This window comes from Biomphalaria glabrata, chromosome 11 (assembly GCF_947242115.1).
Source record: "Biomphalaria glabrata chromosome 11, xgBioGlab47.1, whole genome shotgun sequence".
NCBI classification, from domain to species: Eukaryota; Metazoa; Mollusca; class Gastropoda; family Planorbidae; genus Biomphalaria; species Biomphalaria glabrata.
The window spans coordinates 4,112,822-4,140,123 of NC_074721.1; the positions used below are offsets into that span (position 1 = coordinate 4,112,822).

General features: G+C 34.8%; 2 protein-coding genes and 1 long non-coding RNA gene across 6 annotated transcripts; 2 read left to right on the forward strand and 1 right to left on the reverse strand.

Moving 5' to 3' along the window:
• Positions 1-4,026: 4,026 nt before the first annotated feature.
• On the forward strand, positions 4,027-12,571 carry LOC106066232 (uncharacterized). 4 transcript variants are annotated; one of them, XM_056004229.1, is made up of 4 exons: positions 4,027-4,225; positions 5,664-5,826; positions 6,771-6,824; positions 8,123-12,571. In XM_056004229.1, the coding sequence occupies exons 3-4, from the start codon at positions 6,779-6,781 to the stop codon at positions 9,007-9,009; spliced, it is 933 nt and encodes a 310-aa protein (XP_055860204.1). In that variant the 5' UTR covers positions 4,027-4,225; positions 5,664-5,826; positions 6,771-6,778; the 3' UTR covers positions 9,010-12,571. The 4 variants fall into 4 exon arrangements, with proteins under 4 accessions (XP_055860204.1, XP_055860203.1, XP_055860205.1 ...); XM_056004228.1 differs by lacking the exon at positions 5,664-5,826; XM_056004230.1 differs by lacking the exon at positions 5,664-5,826 and having other exon boundaries at positions 4,033-4,172.
• On the reverse strand, positions 12,434-23,044 carry LOC106066234 (uncharacterized). Its single transcript, XM_056004231.1, has 3 exons — positions 22,898-23,044; positions 22,489-22,560; positions 12,434-14,983 (listed from the first exon to the last, which is right to left on the reverse strand). Exons 1-3 carry the CDS (start codon positions 22,902-22,904, stop codon positions 14,055-14,057), a joined length of 1,008 nt encoding a protein of 335 aa, XP_055860206.1. The 5' UTR covers positions 22,905-23,044; the 3' UTR covers positions 12,434-14,054.
• Positions 16,985-20,431, forward strand: LOC129921705 (uncharacterized). Its single transcript, XR_008773690.1, has 3 exons — positions 16,985-17,919; positions 18,397-18,506; positions 19,357-20,431. It is a non-coding gene; the product is annotated as an uncharacterized LOC129921705 (long non-coding RNA).
• Positions 23,045-27,302: the final 4,258 nt, after the last annotated feature.

The window sequence follows — 27,302 nt, forward strand, 5'->3', positions numbered from 1 at the left end:
CAAAATGAAGTATCACAATATTCTGACGTCAGATGCAAAACCAGTTATTCAATGAGCGGGCAGGGTTACACCATCACTCTATGAAGAATTGAAAAGAAAACTCACACGAATGCAAAAAGATGGAGTGATCACCGAAGTTGATGAACCAACAGAATGGGTTCATAACTTGGTTATAGCAAAGAGGAAAGATAATTCTTTGAGGTTGTGTTTAGATCCCCAAGAACTGAACAAATATATACATTTCACTTTACCAACATTTGATCAAATCAATAGTTCACTAGGAGCAGCAAAAGTGTTTAGTATATTTGATTAAAAAGATACATATTGACAAATTCATTTGGACGAATCAAGCTCTTTTTTGTGTACATTCAATACTCCGTTTGGAAGATACAGATTCTTGAGAATGCCTTTGGAAGTGGCGTAGCAAGGTACCGTGGGCCCGGGTTCCGGAATTTTGTTGGGCCCCCTCCCATAAGCTGAGTGTGACTGAACCCAAACAGGGCTCTACTGTATCTAATGAGAGAGTACAGCCAGACAGTACACAAGGTACACCTGTTCCTCACGGGGTAAAAAGAGAACAATTTCCTCAAGCTTTGGATCTGTCCTGTCTTGTCCTGTCATGGATTTTGTGTGTTGTCTAATGCTACTTCATTTATTCTAATGCGAGACCGAACACATCCAAGGGCCACAACAAATATCTATAATATACTTGATAAAACTTGTGAAGACTTCAACTGATGTTTATTTACAGATGGAGATGATCGTCTTGTCTCTCCATCCGTCGTTTTTATTGGTGGTCTATTCAACATCCATCTTTCTACAAGCCCTAGCCATATTCTTCACTTATCATGTACCCGTATCTGCATCGTCATTCGTCTGGAGACTGTCTGACTCACTAATTTGCACCAGTGGCGTCACTAGGAGGGTGCGGTCCGCACCGGGTGTCACACTCGTTAGGGGGGTGACACCCAAGTAAAAAAAAAATGGAATACCTGAAAATTTAAAAAAAGTAAATGTCAGTGACTAAATATTGGAACATGTTATCCACAATTGATAAATAGATCTCTATATATTAAAAAATATTTCGGTTAAACATATTAATTTTTTTTTATTAAATTCTACAAAATGTCCAACAAGTTCAATCATAATTTATATGAAAAGCAGATGTGAAACCTTACTTCCAGCTGTATATTAGCTGCATGTATATAAACACTGAAAAAAAAATGTTTTTATCGAATCTATTGAAATAGTAGCTAGCATTGTAATATCAGGATGCCAACCAATAGTCACTGTTTAACAAATGACGACAATCTTCAGACATAATATATTATTGAAATCTCACATGTAATTAATGTAAATTTTGTAGAATTTGAAAGTAAATAACTGACAATTGAGATTTCTGAAGATGATGATGTAATTTTAGTTTTGATGCGGAGACCATGGCAGTCTGTGAAGCCTTAAAAGTCATTGACTCTCAACTCGGCGAGGGACATTTGAGGGCAACACAGATTGTTGTGGTCACTGACTCAAAATCTGTACTACATGCTTTGCAAAGCCCCGGACCATGGCCCCCCAATATCAACACTGTCATCATGGCTTCACATAACATCAAACAACGCTATGGCACCCCTGTAATAATGCAGTGGGTACCGAGTCACATAGGTGTGACTGGCAACACAATCGCAGACTCTTTGGCCCACCAGGGAGGGCAAATTCCACCCACTGATCAGGCTGTAAGCTTTCATCAAGCCCTGGCTATAATTCAAAAAAACAGAAATGGAAAAGTGGTTTGAGTGCTGGGACAAGTCCCAAAAAGCCCGTGGAGTCTGGGAGCGCATGAGGCGCCCTGACCGCACTTCCCCGTGGTGGAGGCTGTCCAGGCCTGAGCAAGCTATTATAGCACAGTGCAGGACAGGCCACTGTCCTGTTGGCTCATATTTCTCTCGGCTATGGCCAAATTTCGATTCACGGTGCCCTCGCTGCGGAGAAGAAGAGGAAACCGTGCCTCATATTCTGTTTGACTGCCCCAGACTTGCTGATCTCCGTCTCGACAGGTCTGGGAAACCCAAAATTCTCGACCTGTATGGCGACATTCATGCACTACGCAAGACAGCAGGGTTTCTGTCCAGGGCTTTTGCAAGAGAGGATTTGAGCCTCTGAAGCCCTCACTCTAATGGAGTTTGATGATGATGATGATGATGATGTAATTTTAGAAGTTGAATGTAAAAGAAACTCTAGCCAACTTGAAGGAAATGTTACAATGTTGAAATGTTGAATGATATAGACTTCAATTTTTTAGGGGATTTCACATGAACTGCGTAGAAAATTATCGAGAGAAAAGGAAAAGTTCGCCAGTTGTTAAAAGAAGGATTCTGATGCTTCCTATTGGGAATGATTTAGCCACTTAATATCAAGTAATTGTAGGTTTTTTTTAATCAACTATTTTCAACTAATTCTATAGAAATGAAATAGAAATCAGTAACTTAAAAAGTGGTGGATATAAAGTCCGAAATTGGATTATCAAAAGACGTATGAAAAATAGTCATCAGGAATATTGGAAAACAAGAACATCCTGCTACAAATACATTTAACAAAGAAGTCGTAGCTATGATTGATGTAAAGAAGAAAACAATGAAAGAATATATTGCACGGACTGTTTCTATAAAATCAGAATAGTTAACATTTCCTGACCATATTTACGAAAGTCTTTATTGAATAGAAAATCTCCATAAGATGATGGAAATATTATGTAGATAAAACCCGTAATTGAAAGTGTATTAATAATGTTCAAAAGTTTATAAATGTTTTAGAAAACCACGTAAAAAGATATACTTAGAAGAGTTATAATTACTGAATTTTGTTTGAAAGCACACCTGTTATAGTAGGCCTACCACTGATCCGATGCATAAGTTATACGATTTTAAGGTAGAAAAAGCTGGTGATACCTAGATACTATCTTAAAATGTTTAGAAAGGAGTGAGCTTGAAACTACGATATGTCGAGATCAGGAATATAAACAAAAGCAGCTCCGGTGAATGGAGGCGCGGTGACTGAGTTGTAAAGCGCTTGGCTTCCGAACCGAGTATTCTGGGTTCGAATCGTGGTGAAGACTGAGAGTTTGAATTTTGGGATTTTAGGGCGCCTCCAAGTCCACCCAGCTCTAAAGGGGTACCTGACATTAACTGTGAAAAAGTAAAGGCGGTTGGTCGTTGTGCTGGATACGTGAAACCCTTGTAAACCACGGGCCACAGAAACAGATGAGCTTTACATTATCTGCCCTGAAAGGGATTCTTTACTTTTTTTTTTAGGTTCGGTGTATGGAGCCAAAAAAGAGTACAGGAAATTTTAAGGACCAACAAAAAAGCTATTTGATAGATGTGTATAACATTCATTTAATCTATGCGGTCAACATTCTTTTTCAGAAAATGCTTCTTGTCCAAAAAGTTTTGGTACAATGGTAATATTTTTTTCGTTCTAAAATTACAGTCTTTAGATGAGCCGCTTAAGATGAATTGCCAGATGTCACACGTACGCATACACTCCTTTTTTTTTTTTTTTGCCCCCCGGGGGGGGGGGGGGAATCCTGGCTACGCCCATTGATGTCTAATGTATGGAATCAATGCAAAATAAATATAAACCTAGATCTAGTGGAAAACACCTGTCAGTGACACTACATATTACTATACATAGGCCAGGGTAAGGGATTTAGATCTAGATCTATGTAAAAAACAAAATTGAAACCACAACTAGATCTAGATCTAGATATAGTATGTAAAAGACGTAAAATAATTAATAATGAAAGTCAAATCTACTGCACAGCTAGATCCTTATCCTAGAAAGTAGAAAAACTAAAATATATCTAAATTATAAATAAATGTAAAGAAAATCAAAGAAATTGAATTGTTTATTAAAATAAAAACAGATCCAGAATCTACATAACAAATACACATAATGATAATCACATAATCAGACTTTTTAAGTTTTTACTACTAAACTCGCCTATCTATGTTACAAATAGAATCGGAAATTGCCGGAATAAATTTGATCTAGACAAGATAGTTAAGATAGAGATCTAGACTAGATCTAGACCTAGATTCCTAGATCTTGTCTTCGGGCTATTTATCTATTATTTACGTTATTTATTTTCACATCAAGATCTAAATTCTAAGATTGTAAAGCTAATAATTAGAGTCTAGATTACTCTAGATCTAAGACTAAATTATGGGTACATTAATTGAAATTGAACAGTCATTACTCTTACTGACATTAGAGTTAGAGATGATTAGACTTAGACTTTAGACTTAGTCGACTTAGACGACTTAGAGTACTTGACTTGGACTCATTACTCATGATTACTGACATTAGTTCATTAGTGATTAGTCATTATCTTACTATTATTATTATTATAAGTATTATAACTTAATATAACTAATCTTAGTTTTAGTCACTCTTATCATTAATGATTATTTTGATTTTGAATGATAGATTTTAATGATATTTAAAAATAATGTTAAACTACCCAGTTAGCCCAGTAACTTGAGTAACCTTGATATTGATAGTCATAGCTCAGCTGCCATAGGCATAATCGAATCCTCAAGACTAAAGTTGAAGACTATGATTAAAGGAAAACTCCAATGGTTTTGACAATTTTTGATAAACTTTATTTAGAATCTAGATCTAAATTTAAATATGTGTTTTGATTTAGAAAATGAGCATATGATTCTTTTAATTCTTTTATTCAACAATAACTTAGGTCTAGTGACAATCTAGTCTTAGTAATTGATGTTTTTCTGATGTAATTTTTCTGTTCGTCCTAATTGGTTGCATTTCTGGTTTCTTGATTCTAGGTCTATGTGACGTTACATAAACCTATTAATTTAATCAATTGACTTACTGTATAACGGAAAACTATACAGTGAAGTTTACAATCTCGTAAAAGAAATAGATCTTGGTCTATGCAGTTAGATCTTGAAAGCAAAGAAAAAAACTGGATTGACTTTCCATGGCAGTGTATATTTTCTCGCCTGACCACTCAGCACATAACAAGTACTATCGCTTGGTTGTCTTGTCTTGACTCGACTGACTACACTTAGCCTAGGCTAGCTTTACACTGACTAGTTTGTTAGAATCAGGCATACACACAACTACTTAGGTCTAGTGACAATCTAGTCTTAGTAATTGATGTTTTTCTGACGTAATTTTTCTATTCATCCTAATTGGTGGCATTTCTGGTTTCTTGATTCTAGGTCTATGTGACATTACATAAACCTATTAATTTAATCAATTGACTTACTGTATAACGGAAAACTATACAGTGAAGTTTACAATCTCATAAAAGAAATAGATCTTGGTCTATGCAGTTAGATCTTGAAAGCAAAGAAAAAAAATGGATTGACTTTCCATGGCAGTGTATATTTTCTCGGCTGACCACTCAGCACATAACAAGTACTATCGCTTGGTTGTCTTGTCTTGACTCAACTGACTACACTTAGCCTAGGCTAGCCTTACACTGACTAGTTTGTTAGAATCAGGCATACACACAACTACTTAGTTTTTGGGATAGGGAGGGGTGTAGATGAAAAGGTTACTTTTTTTTCTCAAGTTGGTTATGCTAATACTTTTAGATGTATATATATATATATATATATATTTATGTACCATAGCTATGGACTAGGCTGTCACTAAGCCTAACAGCCACTGTAAGAATGAAATGATATGATGGGTTAGATCTAGATTCGCTTTCAGTATTGTTTAGGGAAGTGACGTCTTGTCTAATTTATTAAATTTTTATAAATATAAATGTTTCCAACCATTTAAATAAAAAAGGTAAAATGCTTTCCCAAGAATTTAGATATATCATTAGCTCAAATTTGAAAAACCATCTGAGTTTCCCTTAAAGTTTAAGACCTAACTAACAAAGTCCAAACCATCCCTACTCTTTCTAGTTACACTAGTCTCTCTCTGTACTGAATACTACTGATCAGTGATCTAGATCTATATTCTAGTATCATGATCTTGTTTTGATCAATAGCATAGATCTAATATATACATTATTACATACTTGATAATAATGTCAATAATCTTGAATTATTAATGTCAAACAAAACAGCCTGAGAAATAAGGTATTGACATTGTAGTGGACATTGGATGGCTGCCTGGTCATGCGGATTGCGCGCTGGACTGTCGTTCAGACTTATCGGTGGTCCCGGGTTCAAACCCTGCCCGCTCCCATCCCCCGTTGTCCTGCGGGAGGTTTGGACTAGGAAGTAATTATCTTCAATTCTGAAGGAACATCCGAAACATGTAAAACATTTTACAAACATTTTAGTGAATTGTACACTTTGTCAACAATATTCAAGAATTGTCAGCAAACAAAAAAAACACAATAATAATGTGCTCATATAATAATATAATATAATTCAAAGTCACCATTCTCTGGACGATTCCATTTTATTATAAATAATAGTTGTAGAGATTGACTAGTTTAAAGAATACTAATATTTTCAGCCAGGCCAACCTGACTCCTCTTTTTGTCTTACAAATTTCTTTGGTTCCTTCAAAAAAGATGATAACTCCCTAAGCTCTAAGTATATCTATTTAACAATATGTTTAAAATGAAATCTTTTCTTTTACTATTTTATATCAACTAAGGCTTCCAGCTCCTTCTTAATTTTTCCTCTTTAACCACTGTCAATATTTTGAATTTTAAAAAATTATAATTAATTAGTATTATGCATCGAATTCTAAGTTTGTAAATTTTCTATCCACAGGGAATACCATGAAAAAGAAAACAAAAAGCAAAGAAATAAAATGTACTGAATCTTGTGAGTATGTTTATTGTTATGTAAGTTTAAGACAAATATAATAAATGACGACACAATAGCATGTTACATGGCAAGGCAGTTATTTGTTCAACAACCTCAACTTGTGCATTTTTTAAATTCAGTTAAGCGAAATTGGGGCTAACATCTTTGATTCTTGTAGATTCAGAGTTAATCATAACTATGATTACATATTTAGAAAATAAGATTCTATATATTGTGCCTCGTTGAGTTGCCTCACTTCAGTTATTACAATATCTTCCTTGTGGGCCACGAAGGTTTGGTAAGCATGGGAGGAAGAAGAATTACTAACTTGCACTTTGGAGATGACACATGTTCTGACAGGGACAGAAGAAGAGCTAGCTGACTTGTTGATCTTCGTAGACAAGACATATATATGGTATGCAAATCAATACCGAATAAACATAAATTATGACCAATAGCCAAAGGGGCTTTAAAAGGAACATCAGTATTGGAGGTGAAAAGCTGACAAGTGTTAGTAGTTTCAAATATCTTGGAGCTATCATCTGAGATGGAGGAACCAAGCCTGAACTACCGGCCAGAACTGCACAGTCCACAGCAGCACTTGCAAAACTCAAATCGGTATATAGAAAGACATAAGGTATAGCCCTTGACACTAAAATCAGACTGATGTGCTCCCTGCAGAACTGACCTTATTTAGTTGCCTTTACTTACTGAGTTGCAGAACTTAGCTTACACCAAAGTCTGACCAAGGACTTAAAGAAAGGTCAACTACTATTAAAATTGTAAACAATCTTTAATGCATTTTATTAAAAATAAAAAAATAATTAAAGGTACCCCTTTCAGATGTTGCAATCTATAATGGAAAATGATGTAAAGCTCATCTGTTTCTATGGCTGACAGTTAAAGAGGGTTTCATGGGGCCTGCGCAATGACCGTCTGCTTGTACTTTCCCAACATATGTCCTCTACCCATTAGAGTTTTGTAGACTCAGGGGCATCCCAAAAATCCAGAATTTCAAAATTTTTGTCTTTACCAGGATTTAAACTCGACTCCCTTTTTTAGAAGCCAAATGCTTTACCACTCTTTCCTTCTTAAACACATTTTACTGTTCTAAAAAAAAAACTTTTTTTTTTTGTGCATGTTGTTTTTTCAAGTACCATACTCATAAGTTGATGATTGCTTGAGAAGTTGTTGGTAAATTCATTAAATTTAATTTTTCATATTTATTTGTTGTTCCAAATATTTATTATACAGAAGAAAAAAGAGCCCAAACATTATGAATATTTCCTTTCTAATTTGTCACTTTATTTTTCTAGATGTTGTGGAAGAAGTCTGTGAAAGTTTCAGTGGTAACGAAGAACGGTCTTGTTCGTGTGACAAGGCAACCAACACATTCATTCCTATTACACAGCTGACCTTGGAAAAGTTGCCAGATAAGCTTCAGGATTCCTCACTACTTGACTTCCTTACAGCTGTGGAGAAACTTGTTGTACATCTCTACATCAAAGTTCCAGGGGAAGGCAAGGGTCACACCGGCACTGGCTTTGCCTGGATAGGCAAAGATGAAGTTGATGAGTATGATAAGTGTCCCGTTTCTAACTGCCCTGTTCTCACGCCGCACAAATCATACGGGGGTGTCATAGTTTACACCAATCACCATGTTGTTGCTAATGACAAAGAAGCTGCAGCCTGTCAAGTGCGTTTCTTTTTCAATGAAGGCAAGTTTACACCTATGTTTTTTGACAAAATTAATGCTGGAGTATACCACTGCGGTGTCCAAGGCAATGGTGAAACAACAGTACTTGCCTTTGGCCAGGCCTTAAGGGAGCACAGAGTGGCAAAAGATCTTGTGGGACTGCAAATAATCTTTCATGAAAAAGACCTGTTTGAAATGGTCCAGGACTTTACTAAAAAGAGGGTTGCAGCATGGAGCAAAATTCGCCCAGAGAAAAAAGATCTGTTTAAGCAACATGCTGTTGTCATATCTCACCCTCACGGTGAAGCCAAAGTTATTAGCTTTGGTAAGCTCTTGTCTCTTGAAGAGGATAAGGAGAAAGAAAAAGTGACACGCTACACTGCTTCCACATGCACAGGCAGCTCTGGGGCTCCTGTACTTACAGGACACTACGCAACTCGACCATTTACTCACCGCGGCAAAGAGTACTCTGAAACATCTGTTGTAAATATTTCAAACTCATTTTGAATAGTGCATATATAAATGAAAAAATTTGTACTCGGTTTTCAACGTTAATACTGCTTGGAAAATCTACTGTGACAGCTAGTAGCACAATACATTAGCTGTAAGATTCACATTTTTAAGGATAAAATAGACAAATATATGTAACAATGGTTGTGAGTGGTGAATAGGTCTTGGTTTTTTATTAAGTTAAATCCGACGACCTGATGTCTAATTGTACACCAGGGATTCTAGTGTTGGTGAAGAACCAACAGAAACCCTTTTTTTTGACTATTATAATATCATTTTTAAAGTTGAAATCATTAAACAAGAGAACACACTGTAATTCATGTAATAACACAATATTATTCAGTTCCATACTAAATTCATGATAGTAGACTGAACATGAAGCTTGAAAATTATACACTCATTGAATTCTTTGGACTCCTGAAACAAGTTCAGCTTTTCTATTCATAGTTTTTCCAACCCGAGTATTGTCAAACCTAATGATAGGCGAAATAAAATACAATGTTTTCACTTTTAATTATCTCCTGCGACATTATATACTCTTCTGGGTACAGCTACCAGAAGTGAATGTGTCAAAAAATATTCTGTTTACATTTCTCTGTCAACTTTGATGTGTCTACCATTGTGCCGATATCTTTATTTATTAATAGATGACTATAATGATATTTACTATTTCATATTTTAATTAACTTTATTATACTTATTAAGATTACAGCACCATTTTAGTTAATAACTATATTTATTTAAATGTAATATGTTTATAAAAATTCTTAAGTGTTTAAAAAATGCACTTGTATTGATGCTAATTTTTTTATTTTATAAATTTTTCTGTGATAATATATGCAATGAATTTTGTTGACTTAACACACACACACAAACCCACTATATCACACTGTTTTTTTATTATCACAAATTCAATCCAATTTGCAAAAGTGTTTGTTCATGTAGAGCTTTGAGTTTTCGGAAATATAATTCATTTTCGAAGCAGGACGTTTTGGCGACGCTGTTTTGGCGCGAAGGTCATTTTGGCGCGAGCCGTTTTGGCGCGAAATATATTATGTACGTTTATGTATTATTTCTTTTAAAAGAATTATTCATATCTATGTTTTGCATGAGTGTTTGTGTTAAGACATATTTTTCACGAACTAAATGTAAATGTGTGTTTGTTTTTCACATCATTTTTTTTAATAAACATTTTGGCTTGTGTATGTGTGTTTATTAAGAGACACACTTTTATTTTCAAAAAAGTTTTTTAAGATATTACTTAAAAATTAAAAACAAAATGAAACGATGATAGACTAAAAATTGATGCAATTATTTGTTTACATTAACGTTGGTTTGTTTAATGACTGTATGGTATCTCCAGCTATAAATACCAAACACTTGCTAATAATAAGTAAAAATATAATACAAGTACCATGTTTCTCAAAATACTTTAAGTTAAGTATACATAGACACCATGGTTATTTGCCTAAGTCGCTGGAACTCAAGGGTTCATTAAAAAAAAACTACGTGCTTATTAAATTATCGTCAAATGATATCTCGCTCCAAAACGTCCTGTCGCCAAAACGGCTCGCGCCAAAACGGCCCATCGCCAAAACGGCGGGGCCAAATCGGCGTCGCCAAAACGTCACGTACCGTTCATTTTAGATTCACCTAATGACAGAAGAATAAAAAGGAGGCTTGCCCTCAGTTGTAATTATTGAAATCTTGAAACAAAAATCACTGATTGATTGAGATGCTATCAAACATATCTAGAGGCTAAAAGCTTTTTCACTTGCAGTCAATTAATAATATCTTAGTATCATTTGCCAACACAATACTGGTAAACAGACTCCAAATAACATTATTACTGCATAGCCATAGACAGAATCCAGATTTTTTTATTTCGCTAAACCTGCTAAAGACTTATGAAGACAATGGATGCTTTAAATTTTGGACATAGAACTGATTACATAATGAAGTTTACTTAGACTTAGATTCTCAAGCGCCATTTGGCACAAAGATCTATCCCTGGCAATGTCTGAAGCCTCTTCCCACCTGGTGTCCACTGCTCTGAGGTCCTCCATGAAAGTTTGGCACCAAGTTATATGAGGTCGTCCCTATTTGCTTGTCCTCATTTTGGCCTCCATGCCATGAAAACTATTGTCATAATACATTTTTTAGCTGAAGAAAAAAACAACTTACAACTTACTTCGTCCTTTGATAATTTTAGACATTTCAGTTACTTCTTTCATTAAATTTTAAATGTTTTTGTAAAATGTTTGTTTGTAAAATGTTTTACATGATTCGGTTGTTCCTTCAGAGTTGAAGATAATTACTTCCTAGTCCAAACCTCCCGCAGGATGACGGGGGATGGGAGCGGGCAGGATTTGAACCTTGGACCATCGATAAATCTGAACGACAGTCCAGCCCGCAAACCGCACGACCAGTTAGCCACCCTAAACAAACATTTTTTGTTTGTTTGAAGGGCATTTGTTAATCTATCATTGTCTTGAATTTAAAGCATTTATTCTGTAAGTAAAATGTGATGTAGGTCTTATTATATTTAAGAAAACAGACTAACACAAGCTAAATTATTTGAATGCAAGTTGCTGCTGAATGTATCATGCCTTTGTATATTATTATCTTTCATGAATGCCAAACATAATTTGTATTCTGGCAGTATTGAGGGTATAAAGTCTTTCATGAGTTCTATTATTTATGACTGTGTGTTATAATACTACCCAAATCTGTCCATCACTAAATGAACAAGCTAAATATAAAAATACTTTAATTAAAAAAAAAACAAAAAATGGTTATCAAAGGGGAAGAACTCCATATTTACAATTATATTCCAACAATGTGGAAGTAATTTCCCTTTTTTATATCCAACATAATAATTAATTACCAGTAATTAATTAACTAATTGGTTACTTTTTTTGTAATGATTTATGTTTTGTTTAGGTGCAATAATTGTGTAAAGTTTCAACTTCATCTGAGAATTGGTGTGGGAGAAATAATGAGAATGGGTGTAGTGTTCAAAATTGTTACAAGACAGAGTGAGTTGATATAAGCTTGGTTAACTCTTTCTCTCCGTAATTATTTACCACATTCTGGTGGAATCAACGCTGGTATCGTCAGTTAGGTGAGAAAGAGTTAAAAGAGTCAGATGTCCAGAAAATGGCTAATTTTTAGAGTAAACTTGTATATATTTAAGATTTATTAGGGCCAGTGCAAAAAAAATCTTATTATGGACAATAATATTCTCAAACCAAATAGTAAGCAGATATGGCTAAAATATCATCAAAAGCTAATGATTGATTTGGTGTGACAATGTTACTAATAATGTGAACCTATGTGTAGCAATATTTGAGAACATTTGTTTATTTATTTTAGTTTTCATTTCAAATGTTAATACAAAAATTAATGCACAAATAAAAGGTAACATTTACTTCAATGTTTATTTTTTAATTTTTACATTTCTGTTAAGTGTAGCAATATTTAATATCTGTTTATTTATTGTAGTTTTCATTTCAATAGTTAATACAAAAATTAATGTACAAATAAAAGGTAACGTTTACTTTGTTTATTTTTATATTTTTACATTTCTGTTCATTTTAATTTTACTTTTTGCCATCAATGCAAACATTTTAAAAAAATAAGACTACAAATTTGAGAGCTACAAACACATGTAGGCCTTTGTTGCAAACAAGGTTTTGGAAGTTTATTCTCTTGTGGAGTAGCTTATACTTTGGATAACAATCTGAATATAATGTCGTCAAATTAAAGAACTTATTTTTGGTTCTCAATGACATGTTGGAGGGTTCAGACAAGTAGTCCTGTATATGTGATGAACTGATGAACTGTGCAGTGGTTTCTAGATCTGGAAACTCTCCATGCACTTTTGTACAAACAAAACAGCAACAATGTATACAGCATTCACTTAAACAATGTTATTCACTAGAGCAACTCTATTAATAAATACACTTAAATTTGATACAAATTAGGACAGAAGATTACAAAAGTAAAGTAGCATGCATAAAAAGAAGTTTCCCATTGTTTTTAAATAACTTTTAACTCAGAGTAAGATTCCTCCTCAAACTATCTTATGATAGAGGTTAGGGAATTTGATTCTGCAGTGCATAAACATTATCATTTATCTCACAGACATATATATAAATATATATTATATCTAGACTGGAAAACGGAAACAAATTCATATCAGCGATTGATTTAGTCACAGACCTATATATATAGTTTGTCATATATTAATCACATAACTATATATTCACGTAAATTAATGAAATACAGCCATTTCCTGTTAGTTTGCATTGAGATAATATTTCGAAAATCCTAAATTGAAATATATAATTCTCGTCTATTGATTTTAGTCATCTTATGTACATTTAAAAAGATTGATTACCTAGATTATGGATCTAAAAATTGCCAAAATAATAATTATGAGACGAGAGTGCTCAACTACTAGATCCAGATCTATAAGTCACACAGGTTAGAGTTGAAAAAAAAAACAACTTTACTTCTTAAAATTACTTTACAAAACAACACTTTGTTTCAACCATTTCAACTTAAAAAACAAATTTTCACGCCATTTTTTTGTAGTGTTAAAAGATCTCCTTGTCCAGTCTAGATAATAGTAGATATCATATATATATGTCTGTGATTTATCTTTTAAAAGCGTAGCTTTATTTTTGTTTTATTATTTCAGTATTAATATGTTAAGCATATCAAGATACTAGAAAGATTCAAAGGAATTATACATGTTAATAGATCTAACGATCTAAAAAATCTAACTCAAGCATTACATGTGCGGGTTGCATCAGAAACTTGTCCTGTGTTTTGATGTTCTTATAAAGATTCAAAACACAATGATTTTACATGATATAGACTATTCGGCCTATCAACTCTCAAGTCGCCATGCCAAGGGAGCGAACGAATTCTTGTTTTCATGATTGGGGAGTTGCTGTTCTTTTCTGTGACGGTTAACAACTAAAAAGGTGCAGGCTAAGAGCTGACATGGGCGTAGCTTAGCAGAATCGTTACGCCTATTCCCACCAAATTCCACTCGTGTTTAGTGATATGTCTTCACATCTGGCACTGTGAGGATGGTTTGTGACAAGCTGCAGCCCCCTTTCTTTGCCCAAGAGATATACAGGGGCCCCACTGGAACCAGAGCATGTATTGGTGGTGTAGTAGTACTGTGTCCAGTCGTCTCCGTGGCTCTGTCTGTGTGTCCACTCCCCTACAGAGATTCGCTTACTGGAGCCGTGGGGGTGGGAGACGATGATGGAGAGTCTTCCCATCTCGTCTGAGCGCGTCAGAGACTTAGACATACTCTCTTGGAGCTGGTGCAGCTCTGCCCACATTAAGTTGAGCTTGCCCACCACCTGTATGTCATGCGTGACACACAGGATGGAGCAGGTGTCCTCCAGGCAGCTGCCGACTGTGTCCACTCCGTCCAGAACTGAAACGAGGTCACGTGACGTCTCGCTGTCATAAAACAACTCACACTGTGTGTGTTGAGCTTCTTCTCTGTTGTACACAACATGTAGTGCCGTGTGCACCCAGAACTGACACCACGTGTACGACGGCTTCTCCGAAGCAGCGCACTTCCGGCAAGGACACCTCCTGTTGTTTTCTGGTAAAAATGTCATCCCAGCTCCATCCACCCATCCGCTTCCTACGCGCAAAAAATGAGCCCCCTTGTAATGGTAAAAAGGGTAAGGGTTATCCGTTCCCGGGTACTCCTTGGGTCGTTTTGTGCTGATGCAGCGAACGAGAACTCTGACGGCGAAGCCCGCCATGGCCCGCACATAGCTGACGAAGTTCAGGTCCCTGTACAGAAGCGGAAGGTGACATGCCTCGAATTGATGCACGGGGATGAAGCCGATATGCTCTGGGTTTTTGGTGCAGGTTCTAAATATAGATCTTAAGTCAGCTTCGTCTCCACAGCTGACATCTGCCTCATGAAGACCTAAAACAAAAGAATTGTATAAATGTTATCGAGCTTATTTTGAAAGGGGATGTGATTAAGCAGAATCTACTTCTTTTAAACGCTTTGAATTAGGTATGTCTAATCTAGGGCCTGCGAGTCATATTTGGTCCGTGACGTTTTGTTTTTGGGCCCCTCAAGACTAAAGCCCTCAGTACTAAATAATCGCAGAGTTTCGTTTCCAAGGATTTCGACACATTTAAGGGTGATGTCGCAAGGTCAAATAAAAAAAGGTTGGGCTACACTGCTGCAGACAATATTAACTATAAACCTATGTAAAATGGAAGTCATGTTCCAGAAATCACCCAATAAAAATCTTAGCTCCAAAGATCACCGCGAATAGACATTCCTTAACGTGGTAGACAACTTCACATATCTGGGAAGCATGGTATCAAATGAAGCATTGCTTTTAAGGGAGCGTCTGATTAGGGTTAGTTGTGCTTTTGGACGCCTCGAAGCGAGAGTGTGGCGAAATAAATCGCTCCGCCAAGCAGTGGTTCTCTCAACCCCTTTAAGTCAATCTGAGAAATGGGTACTTCACAGAAAACAACTAAGACTTCTTGAACGCTTTCACCAAAGATTTTTGCACACAATCACGGACATACGGTGGCAAGACTGCACTACAAACAGCGATGTTCTTGCAAATGCCGGCATGAACTTCTTATAGTTCGACAGTCTGGGCTGGGCAGGTATCCCGTAAGGAGGACGAACGAACATATGCCAAAGGCAATCTTTTTTAGTGAGCTGAAATAAGGTCGGCGTAACAGAGATGCCCCAAGGAAACGCTTCTTTAGAGTACTAACACATGTTTTTAAGTCTCTTCGGTGAAAATCATAGACTATATATTACATGGACTGCCAACACTAAGGAAACTAAGCATAAGTTCCTTTCACCGAGGCGTCCTTGGTTGCGTGGTAAATTGACTTCCGGTAGAATTTGTTACTATATAAAGAAACTATTCCCGAAGATTTTTACCATCAATTTTACAGCAAATCATAAATGGAAACTTAATTGTCATATACGATGTTACAGAGGTAAGTGTGCACAAATCAATTTGTGACTTAGATCTATGACTATAAAGCTTTGTAACTGATTTTCTTAGCCAATATAGATAATTAGCCAAGCCTGTATTTCGTGTATTCTTGTTTACGACATTAATTGTCTGCTAATTGGTGCTGCCAGTTTGGATTATTTGTTTTTCTTTTTTTTTTCATCACATTTGATAATTATTATCATTATTTTTACAATGTATATTTTAAATGTGATAAGCGATTTACTGAAAGAGTCAATACATTTCTGAGAGTGTCATTTATTAATTTTGTATATAATGGGTGATACAGGCCTAAGTTTGATACAGGCCTAAGTTAAGTCTGTGAATGAGTCAGTCTAAATAAATTAACAATATAGTGAGTCAATAATTTTAAGCCTACAATCTTACATCTTTACCAACTTTTGTTCAGATCTACAAATATTTTGTTTATTCAATTTGATTTTAATTTCAAGATAATGTGCATTTTTATCTATAGTAATGGAAAATCAACCATAAAAAAAAAATCAACGATGTATGTATGACTAACTGAAAAATCTGCATAAAAATTTCGGCCTTCAAGTTTTTAGTGTTTTTTTTTTAACTAACTAGAATCCCAAATAACATCCAATTCTTCTAAAAGCTATAAAAAGATCTGATATTGTTTCGAAAATATTCGCCCAATAAAATTTTAGAATCATTTAGGCTCTACTTCACTAGAAAGTGATTGTACACATAAACATGTAGACTTTCACCCAGATGTAGTGACCTATGGCTATAAACTTTATCTACAAATACGAACTTACACACAACACACTACTACACTACTATATATATATATAATAGAACACTAAACACTATTTATGTAAATGCCCATTTTTAAGTTTGTAAAATAATAATTTGTTTTTATAAAAAATCTGGCTATGCCTATAGTACTTTTAACAAAATTAAGACTAAAAATATTATGAACGTCGAGTCTCTAGATTCATCATCTTTGTGTGTCTGATAAACCCAGAGAATGAAGATATAGAATCTATATAGGCCCCCTATTATATAGAATCTAGCTTTAGTTGACTCTAGACTAGATCTAGGATAATTTCAAGTCTAGATGTTCAGCTTCATCTTACCTTGATCATGATGATTAATTTTAATCTGACTTCCTGACTTGTTAACTTAAACTTCGTCTTACTTAGCCCTTAGCCTTAGGCGCCTTAGCCTTAGCTTCTTCATATGTGAATCATGAATGGAAGTGCTTGGCTCACAGTGTCACAGATCGTTCTTTAAACTATTTGAAGATCTACTTTATCTTTACTAACGACTCTAATCTATATCTAGTTTATGTCTATATTTTATATGATAATAATAGACATAGACTCTTATACTTATAATAAAGACAAAGTTATAAGATCTAGATCTAGAATCTGTATCTAGATCTATTCCCATTTGTGATTTATACACTACAGATTTAATGTTTCTGATGAGCAATACTACTATCTACAGCCATGCCCATTAACATAGGCCCTACTCATGTACTAGATCTAGCTCTTTTGATCACAACTCATATCTTGCCTAGATATAAAATTATAAACAACTGTACTAGATTGGACTAGACATTCTAATCGGTTCTATTTTCGTTTTTCATTATTCTCACATATTCTAGTAGGCAATAGGTACCAAATTGTGCTATTTATTCACTGTAGATCTAGATCTTAACTTTTCTCTTAACTACCAAAGAAGTACACAAAGGATGTTGAAAGGTACCCAAAGGGCTCTTATTGCTACCATTCAATGTGTGGAATCAAGTATTTACCCAGATACTGCCACAATATGCTCTTATTGTTTTCAAAGGAGTTTTCACACAGTGCCAGAAGCTGTATAAATACATTTAACAGTAAGTTTTTAAGTAATTAATCATTTATTTTTAAACGTTATGTAAGTCTATTTTAATTGTAAGAATCCATATGCTATTTTATTTAAAGCTAACTTATAGGTGAATATTTACACAATATTGTTGTTATGTTGTAAATAAAACATATTATATTCCCTCCAGCCTGTGCAGGGTATTTCTAAAGTGATAATTTTCTCATGCAGGCCAATACCACTCTTTTGTTATCTAAGGTGTTTTCCTTCAAATTATACTTTCTTGCATAAGAATTAAATATATTATGCAACAATTCTCAATTAGAAATACAGATTAACCAGTTATCTTGGTGGAAAAGGATGTCAGATGAGTTGAGAAAATGCTTAAAGAAAGTCTTTACATAATTCTTTGAACTAAGTCACTATAAATATTTTGGAGATTTTTAAAATTTAATTAGAATTTTATTATTGCTCACATTAAAAGCAATTGTTCTTTTCTTTTCCGCAGATGTATATTTCAAGAAGAAATGATGCTTTCTTATTTCTAAGAGTTTATCAATAGGATGAATGCCACAAAACTCACTTGTTATGCCAGAAACTCTTCCTACGAAACTTCCAGTAAGTAAAAAAAAAAGTAAAGTTTCCCTTTCAGACCTTGTGATCGATAGGGCAGATGATGTAAAGATCATCTGTTTCTGACCATTCTGTTGCCTACGGTTAACGAGGGTGTCATGTGGCCAGCACAGTGACCAACCGCCATTACTTTCCCCAACTAATGTCAGGTACCCATTAGAGCTGAGTGGACTCAGACTCAAATTAAAAATTCCAGTCTACACCAGGATTTGAACCTCGGTCCCCGGTTCGGAAGCCAAGCGCTTTACCGCTAAGCGACCAGGCCTCCTTTCAGTAAGTAGGGCAGCTTAAAATTTAATACTTTTATCTTAGTGCAAAAAGAATAAAAGCTGTCTTCAAATTCTCCCTTTAAATTTGCAAAGATATGTTTATAATTTAATGTATGCAGTAAAAAATTATGTTTCAAACACTCAGTACAATATTCAATGACTCTCTTTATTTGGGTTACCTCAGCATGCTTGTGCAGAAAATTTCCTGAATTTTTTTAAAAATCTGTTCCTTTCACTTTCAAGTGCATTTAATCATTCATTAAATTTTCATAATATTACTGAATATAATGTCAAAGATTAAATATTGTTATTATTATACTATTCCTTTTTTTTTTGTAATATTTTAGTTTCATAATATGTTCCCATAGCATTTTTTGTGTAAAACCTCTAATATACTTTACTATACTCCTAATATACTTTTTAAGGAACTGTTTTGTTAGATGTTTTCAGAATTGATTTTATCCGTAAAGGACTTGAACATATGGAAGTTTGGTACTATATGAAACTAAGATTGAATTGGTGACTTGTTATGAATTTAATGTATGTTGTTTCTATTCCATCAACAGTACTAGAATTTGTCCAGTGCCTGTGATCCTCTGAGTTGAAGGAGAATGTGCTCCATAATACCTACTAGGAGCTTGCTGATAGCTGGAAGTTCATGAATACTATGTTGTCCTTGATTTGATGATTCTGAAAACTACCATTTCTGAAGACTTGAGCATTATTTCTATAATTTAAAAAAATCTTTTCAGGAAATATTGTGTTTATAATATTAAGAAAGGGAAGATAATATTGTTCTTACTAATATTATTGACTTATTAAAATAGAAAGCACATCATTACCAATATTCACTTGTCAATAAATGTTAGCATTATTCAATTTTTAGTTACATGTTCAAACTATTAAATTTTATTATTTAAATTATAGCAACTTTCTCTTTCAGTCCAGCTTAAGATACATTCCTGTAAAAAGTCTATAATAATAAGTTAATGTCGATGTAGTATTGTTCAGACACTTACAAGTTTAATCCTCTATACTTCACAAAAAAAAAGTGTTTGAATGGTTTTCATTTGTTTGTACATCAAATATGTATTAATATAATTATCATTTTTAGATGAAACATTAAATACTGAAGATGACCATTTCAATTTCTGATGTAGGCCTATTCTCATTTCATGAAATAAACAGAATATTATCTGAAATTTCATCCCTTCATGGTAACTGTAACTGGCTTCATAAAAAAATGGAGTGATGACTGGGTTGACTATACATTTTTGTATAAATAATGAATCAATGAATGTAGCTTATACTGTTCTTTTCCTCATCTTGAAATGTGTGGACTGATAATTAGCTGTTGCATGATACTCTAAATGACAAATATCTTCTACTCATTACAATAGCACATTTCCATGCTGTTTGGCTAAGTGGAAGCAGATAAAATTTGTTCCTCTATTAGCTGTAAAATCTCGAAATTAATGAGCAGCTGAGAAAAAAAGAAAAGAAATTCAAACTAGTTTAGACATGTTATAAATATATATATTTGCTAATTAAAAAATGTAAGACTACTTTATGTTACAACAATGGACAGCATCTTTAAAGTTGATTTCAATGCAATCACAAGAAATAATTTTTTCTCTACAATTAGGCCTGCTTTAATGATTTTTTTTTATGTAAATAAATTTTATGCATAGGATTAAATATAACATGTACTTAAGGAGATTTTTTACCTATTATTTCACAATTACAATTTAAAGTGATACATGTATTGATAACACAATGTTATTGGAGAAAGTAAAAAAAAATCTCACTTGTAGTAGATCCCTTTCAATTTGAAAGTTAGTGACAATCAAATCAGGTTTGTGGAAGTAGTATGCTCCTTAAGTAAAAAAAAACAAAAACAATGAAAAATGCATTATAAAAAGTTTTCGCTTTAAATAACATTTCTCTTGGGTGACTTGAGTAGAAAGTAATAGAAATATGAACTTCATTTAGCAATATGCTCACACTAAGCAGAAGTGGTTTTTACTAGTGAAAATTGTCTGTCCAAATAAGCTATTGAAACTACTGTTAGCTTCACATGATATGAACTGTAAAGTTTGACAGTTCTTCATCTAAGACTTTTAGGTACCAGTATTATCTATCAAGAGCAGGGTAAAACAAGGATGGGTTTTGGCCATCAACACTATTCGGAATTGTTTCGTCTGTACTCTCATAGCGCCTTGGAAGATGGAGTAGGCCCTATATATCCACAGTAGATCGGATGGAAGGCTTCTTAAACTGGCTTGGCCAAAACGAGGAAACTACATAACCTGATTAGGGAACTGATGTTTGACGACGATGCTGCTCTCACTACCTTTCGCAGTAATTATTACAAAGGCTAGTCAATACTTCGACAGCTGCAGATCAATAGTTCAGTCTTACAATAACTCTCACCAAGACAGAAAAAGGGCATAAAAAGTCAACATCATCAAACTCCATTTGAGTGAGGGCTTGAGAGGCTCAAATCTTCTCTTGCAAAAGCCCTGGACAGAAACCCTGCTGTATTGCGTAGTGCATACATGTCACCATACAGATTGAGAATTTTTTGTTCTGACCTGTTGAGACGGAGATCAGCAAGTCTGGGGCAATCAAACAGAAAATGAGGCACGGGGGCACCAGGATTCGAAATTTGGCCATAGCCGTGAGAAACATGAGGCAACAGGACAGTGGCCTGTCCTGCACCGTGTTATAATAACTTGCCATAAAACATCACAGATTGTACTTTTTCTATTTTATCAACGACAGCATCTAAATGCCAAACATACTTTTCTTACATTTTTCAACTCGGAGAAAACTTTACATCTAGACTTATTACTTTTACTTTAGGCCTACACATAATATAGGACTTTTTTAAAACTTATAAACGAAAGGTCATTTTAGCCTATTATAGTAAGAGCATATAGATCTAAATTTACCGGGTTATCCTTCTGAATAAGTCTTACTATTTGGTTTATATATATATATATAGGCTATGCTCTCACAAGAACCTCAATTCAATCAATGTCGTAAACAAGAAAATACACGAAATACAGGCTTGTCTAATTAGTCTATATTGGCTAAGAAAATCAGCTATAAAGCTTTACAGTTATAGATCTAAGTCAGAAATTGATTTGTGCACACTTACCTCTGTAACATCTTCTTTAACAATTCAGTTTCCATTCATGATTTGCTGTAAAAGTGGTGGTAAAAATCTTCGAGAATGGTTTCTTTATACGTAAAAAAAAAAATCTACCGGAAGTCAATTTACCACGCAACCAAGGACGCCTCCGTGAACGGGACTTGTTTATTGAAAAATATAGGCTTAGTGCGTAGAGTTGGCAGTCCATGTAATATATAGTCTATGGTGAAAATGCATAATTTTACTTTGTTACAAAGTGCATGTTTTAACAAAAACGTAGAGATTTTGCATAATTTGATCTTCGTACTTATGCCATAATGAATATACTAATTGCAATAATTCATTGATGTTTTCAATTAGAAGTTCATGTGTGAGATTATATTACAATATTAGCAGTGACTGAAACCGTTTTAGTCAAGAAATGTTAGTAGTGTTTTTATTATTTAGTTTTAAAATTAGCTAAAAAAAAGTATAATATGTATTATATAACCATCTTTTATCTGATCAGTGACTTTCGCTATATATATATGTTCAGATTTACCTTGGTCCTGACGTACTTTTGCCGATAGTTCAAGAGGGGACAACGGCAATTGTTCACTTGTGAAGTTAGTACCTTATTTATGAAACAAAATATTTATTGATTAACAAGCTGCCATTTACAACACATTCCATTCAAAACACTTAAAATACATATTTAATACTTTACCAGCAACGCACAATGAGCTTATAGTATCTTTTTTTTTTATCATTGAGGAAATTTGTCTTAGACTTTTGTATGCCCCAACCAAAAATTATAACGATAGTAAAAGAAATGTAGGTAAATATCATTGTTTCACTTAAGTCTTAACTCTGATTGTAAGGCAGTACCGTCAAGAGAATACAACGCGATCCGCTTATTTTACAATCAAATATGAGTTTACAATTCTATTGCAAAAATAGAAACGACCTACTTTCCATAGATGCTTGTCACATTCTGTTTTTATTTAGGTCTATATGTTTAACTTTAAAACTAAATCCTCACAGAGCGTGTGTCTATCTACTTTTACTACAGAAATAAAGTAGAAGCCTACATCGTACGTTAGCATGACGCGAAAATGTGAAAAATCCTTTTGACTATTTTTAGAACATTAGTCAATCATTTTTTTTTTCAGGTCAGCTTGCGATGAAGAAAACAAAATGGGGAAGTTCCCTCTAGGATGGCTTGACTAAGGGGTCATTCACTTTAGACGCCATTGTGGACAAAGGAATTCGGGTGCACTCAAATAGACCAATCTTCCACAAAATTTATAGGTAAAAAAGAATAAAAAAAAATTAGGATTAGATAATTCATTGGCCTCCTTCAGTCGTGAAACGACTATGGTTCATCTCGAACACTTTTTTCATATGGCTGTGGAGAGACACTCCCGTCTACATATATTGCAGGTCAAGGTGACTTTCGCTTTGGTGGTAGAGGAGCTGGCCATTTTCCGTGTGGCACGCTTTTCTTCAAGAAACGAGGCCCTTGTTTTCTCACTATCCATAGCTTTCTTAGTCACCGTCTCTCTCCAACTAGTGCGGTCTAAGGCTATGTCTTCCCAATGGTCAGTATCGATGTTCACTGATTTTAAATCCCTTTTTATTACATCAACGTAACGGAGGTGGGGGGGGGGCGACCAGTTTTTCTTGAGCCAGACGCAAGTTGTCCGATTTTTGGGATGCGATTGTCCTCCATCTGGCGAACATGTCCGAGTCAGCGCAGGCAGCGTTGCCTGAGGACCGTAAAGATGCTGGGAAGGCCCGTTCTCGCGAGAATCTCAGTATTACACACTTTTTATTTCCATGTTATTCTTAAGATCCTTCGAAGTCAGCACAAGTGGAGTTTAGTTTTCTCTCTTGTTTTGTGTAGGTTGTCCACGTCTCGCTGACGTATAGTCACGTGCTAAGAACGCATGCCTTGCAGACCTCCATTTTGGTCACTGTGGTGAGCTTATGGTTTTCCCAAACTCTTGGTCGGAGTCTAGCGAAGGTTGATGCGGCCTTCCCTCTGCGTTTTTTTTAAAATCTCCTCTTCTAGTGACAGGTCATCTTGAATGGTAGACCCAAGGTAGCAGAATTCGAATACGGCATCTAGCTTGTTATCGTCAATGAGGATGGATGGTGGTGCTGTAGCAGGTGGTCCCATAACATTAGTTTTCTTTGTGCTAATGGTTAGGCCATACTCTTTGCAAGCCTTAGAGAAGCGGGACATTAGTGACTGAAGCTCTTCTTGTGAGTGTGCCACTACCGCTGCGTCTTCTGAGGGCCAAAACTAAAACCAGAACCACCCTCATAAGAGATACGCTCTTCGTGGATTAGATAATATATTTTTGTTTTTGTAACCGTTTGTTTGATTTTTTCTCAGTAAAGTTACATATCATAATTAAGATCTCTTTATAGAAGAAAAAAAAAAAAAGAAATGTGATGAAGTTTTATACTGAGAAAATTTTTATTATTAAAATCCTATAAACAAATTTTCCTTAAGAAAATAAGATAAAAATGAAGAAACTGAAACATGTATTTCTGTTAAGACACCATAAGTGAACGACTTCTTGAAGTCACGCCTGGCTTAGTGTATCAGAAATTCCTCAAGCGTGTCATAAAAAAAAATATATAAAAATAGCCGAGTCGTCTGAAATGAATGAAAAATGGAAAGCTCCTGTTTGACATTCACCGCAACGTTTTAAACTTAATGAGACTGTACAGCTATCTGCGATCTTTTATGATTGGGATCTACGTATTGGGATCAACGTATTGGGATCTAGGTATTGGGATCTAGGTATTGGGATCTGCTTATTGGGAAGTAGCCTATAACACAGTTAACATTTTTACTTTATAACGGAGTCTGAAACAGATTTTTGAAAACGCAACTTAACTTGTTCATTTAATCTAATAGAATTTACGATCTTATGATCAAGGATACCAAATGTATGTCTAAAATTCGATTAAAAAATTAAAACGTTATAAAAATATTTATATCGCTTTTTACATCCACATTTTTTAATGGAAATTTTGTAAAATTTTAAAAGACTTCCACAGAACAAAACTAAACGATCGTATAAACACATAATAAAAACTAAAGTAGGATTAATAAATTAAATACTGAACCATTATATTTTTTTTTAGATTTGTTCACACTGTCAATTAGAGTTTTTTATGCCTCTCAATGCAACGAAACATTTGAAGATTTGGAGGTGTCTTTCTAGTAACAAATCAAAGACATACAGTGTTGAATGAGAGAGAAAGAGAGAGAGAGAGAGAGAGAAAGAGAGAACGAGAGAAAGAGAGAGAGAAAAAAAACGAGAGAGAGAGAGCGAGAGAGAGAGACAAAGCGGCAGAGAGAGAGAGAGAGAAAGAATGAGACAGCGAGAGAGAGAGAGAGAGAGAGAGAGAGAGAGAGATCGAGAAAGCGTCAGAAAGAGAGAGAGAGCTTATATCGCTCATTCATCATAAACAAAAATCCTTTTGCCTTTTAACCGAAACTTTTGCCAACTCTAAAAATTCTAGCCTTGCTAATAAGTAGATCTACTTTGCATATTCGTTATCATATCGTATCACGGCACTCTACTTGAGACTTACTTGAGACTTACTTGAGACTTGCTTGAGACTTACTTGAGACTTACTTGAGACTTACTTGAGACTTGTTTTACAGGCCTACTTAGTCACTGCAGTCTCCATGCGTAAGTTGTGGACTTATCCCATGATCTAACATGGTCGTTGAATTTCAAATTAGGTCCAAACTCCAGTGTAGATTTCTTGATGTTTCTAGATGTTATGTCTGGAAGAGTCTATAAAGGCTAGGTTCAATATCAGAGTCAGATAGGTTTTTTTTACGACTTTGGTTTAATGTCGGTAAGATATTGTCCGTTAAGTTGAACTATTCGTTATTGTTTGGGTTACATCCGGGTGTTAAGAGGTGGTCGTTAGGAAGTAGCTCCAGACAAATAGTTGAAGTAACCAATGAAATGTGTAGCTTTAAATTTACTTTCACACATATCTTGCAAATATATCGAAACGTTCTTTTAAAAGAAATTAAACTTTTATTCAACTTCAGTAAAGCTAAAGAAGAAACACGAATGAAATAACAAAATGTCGAACGTTAAAAAAATACTCAAAAGCCAAAATTAGCAAATACAATGTCTCTCAACTATCATTTGCCGTTCTCACCTTTTTATCTATTCATCTGCCGGGGGCCGGCCATTGACAAACTAGGAAAACTTTCGAAACATGAATCAAATCTCAAACATAGCAGAACTCAATGTCTCGTCTACAATACAAACAAGCACACACTTTGTCGTTATTTAACTCACGGCAGGGGCGCAGCTAGGAATTTGCCATCATTTGGGGGGGGGGGAATTGACCTATTTGGAGGCCCCTGCATTTTCATTAATATTTAATATAATAAACACTTATTTGGGGGACCCTTTCAAGTGGGGGTTGGGTTCAAATTCTCCCCCTTCCCCCACCCTAGCTACGCCACTGCCTATGTGATTTCTTGTGAATGAAGAGCAAGTAAGATATGATTGAATAATTGTAAAGGTCCAAGTAGAAGCTGGCCATATTACAAGATCTTCGGGGCTCGGAAAGACCATCCTTCAGGGAACAGTACCAGGGCTAAGAAGAAAAGGCAGACAGAGAAAGCGATGTGAGGACAACATAAACGAATAAACGGGACGGGACTGCATCTGAAAGAGGTTCTAACTAAGGCAAAAGACATAGAGGAATGGAGTAAGACGGTCGACGAATCTTGCATGGTGCCCCAACGTTCCAACAGACTAAAGAATAGGTAAAGGTAAAAAGAAGCTGTCACAAATTTGTTGAAGAAATGCTTGATAATTATTTGGTGGTTGAATGGTAGAAATGCTTGAAAAGTTTAAATATTACATCCACCGTACTTTATATGTAGTCATGACGACCATAAATAAAGCACAATCAACAACGCAGCCCCTGTCACACATTATGCTATAAACCAAGTCACTTGATTTCAAATAGATTACAAAGAGAAGTATTAATGGACAGCCTCCAATAAATGTATATATTGAATGTTTAGAAGTCGAAATATTCTAATTGTTTTACTAATGCCACGAGTTCTTCCATTCTTGTTGTTGCTGAAGGTGCTAATGTAGTGCTGAGAAGTGCTAAAGTTGTAGACTCTTTCTTGAGATGTAAGATGTTAGAAGTTACTGTGACATGCCAGGGATTGTATAGATGTATATCTCTAGATCTAAACACTATCTTAGAAATTCAATAAATAAAGATCCTTTTTAAATCAAATACAGACCTTTAATTCGAAACTTGGAATCACTGTACAGAAATAGAACTGTATCAGATAATAACTTT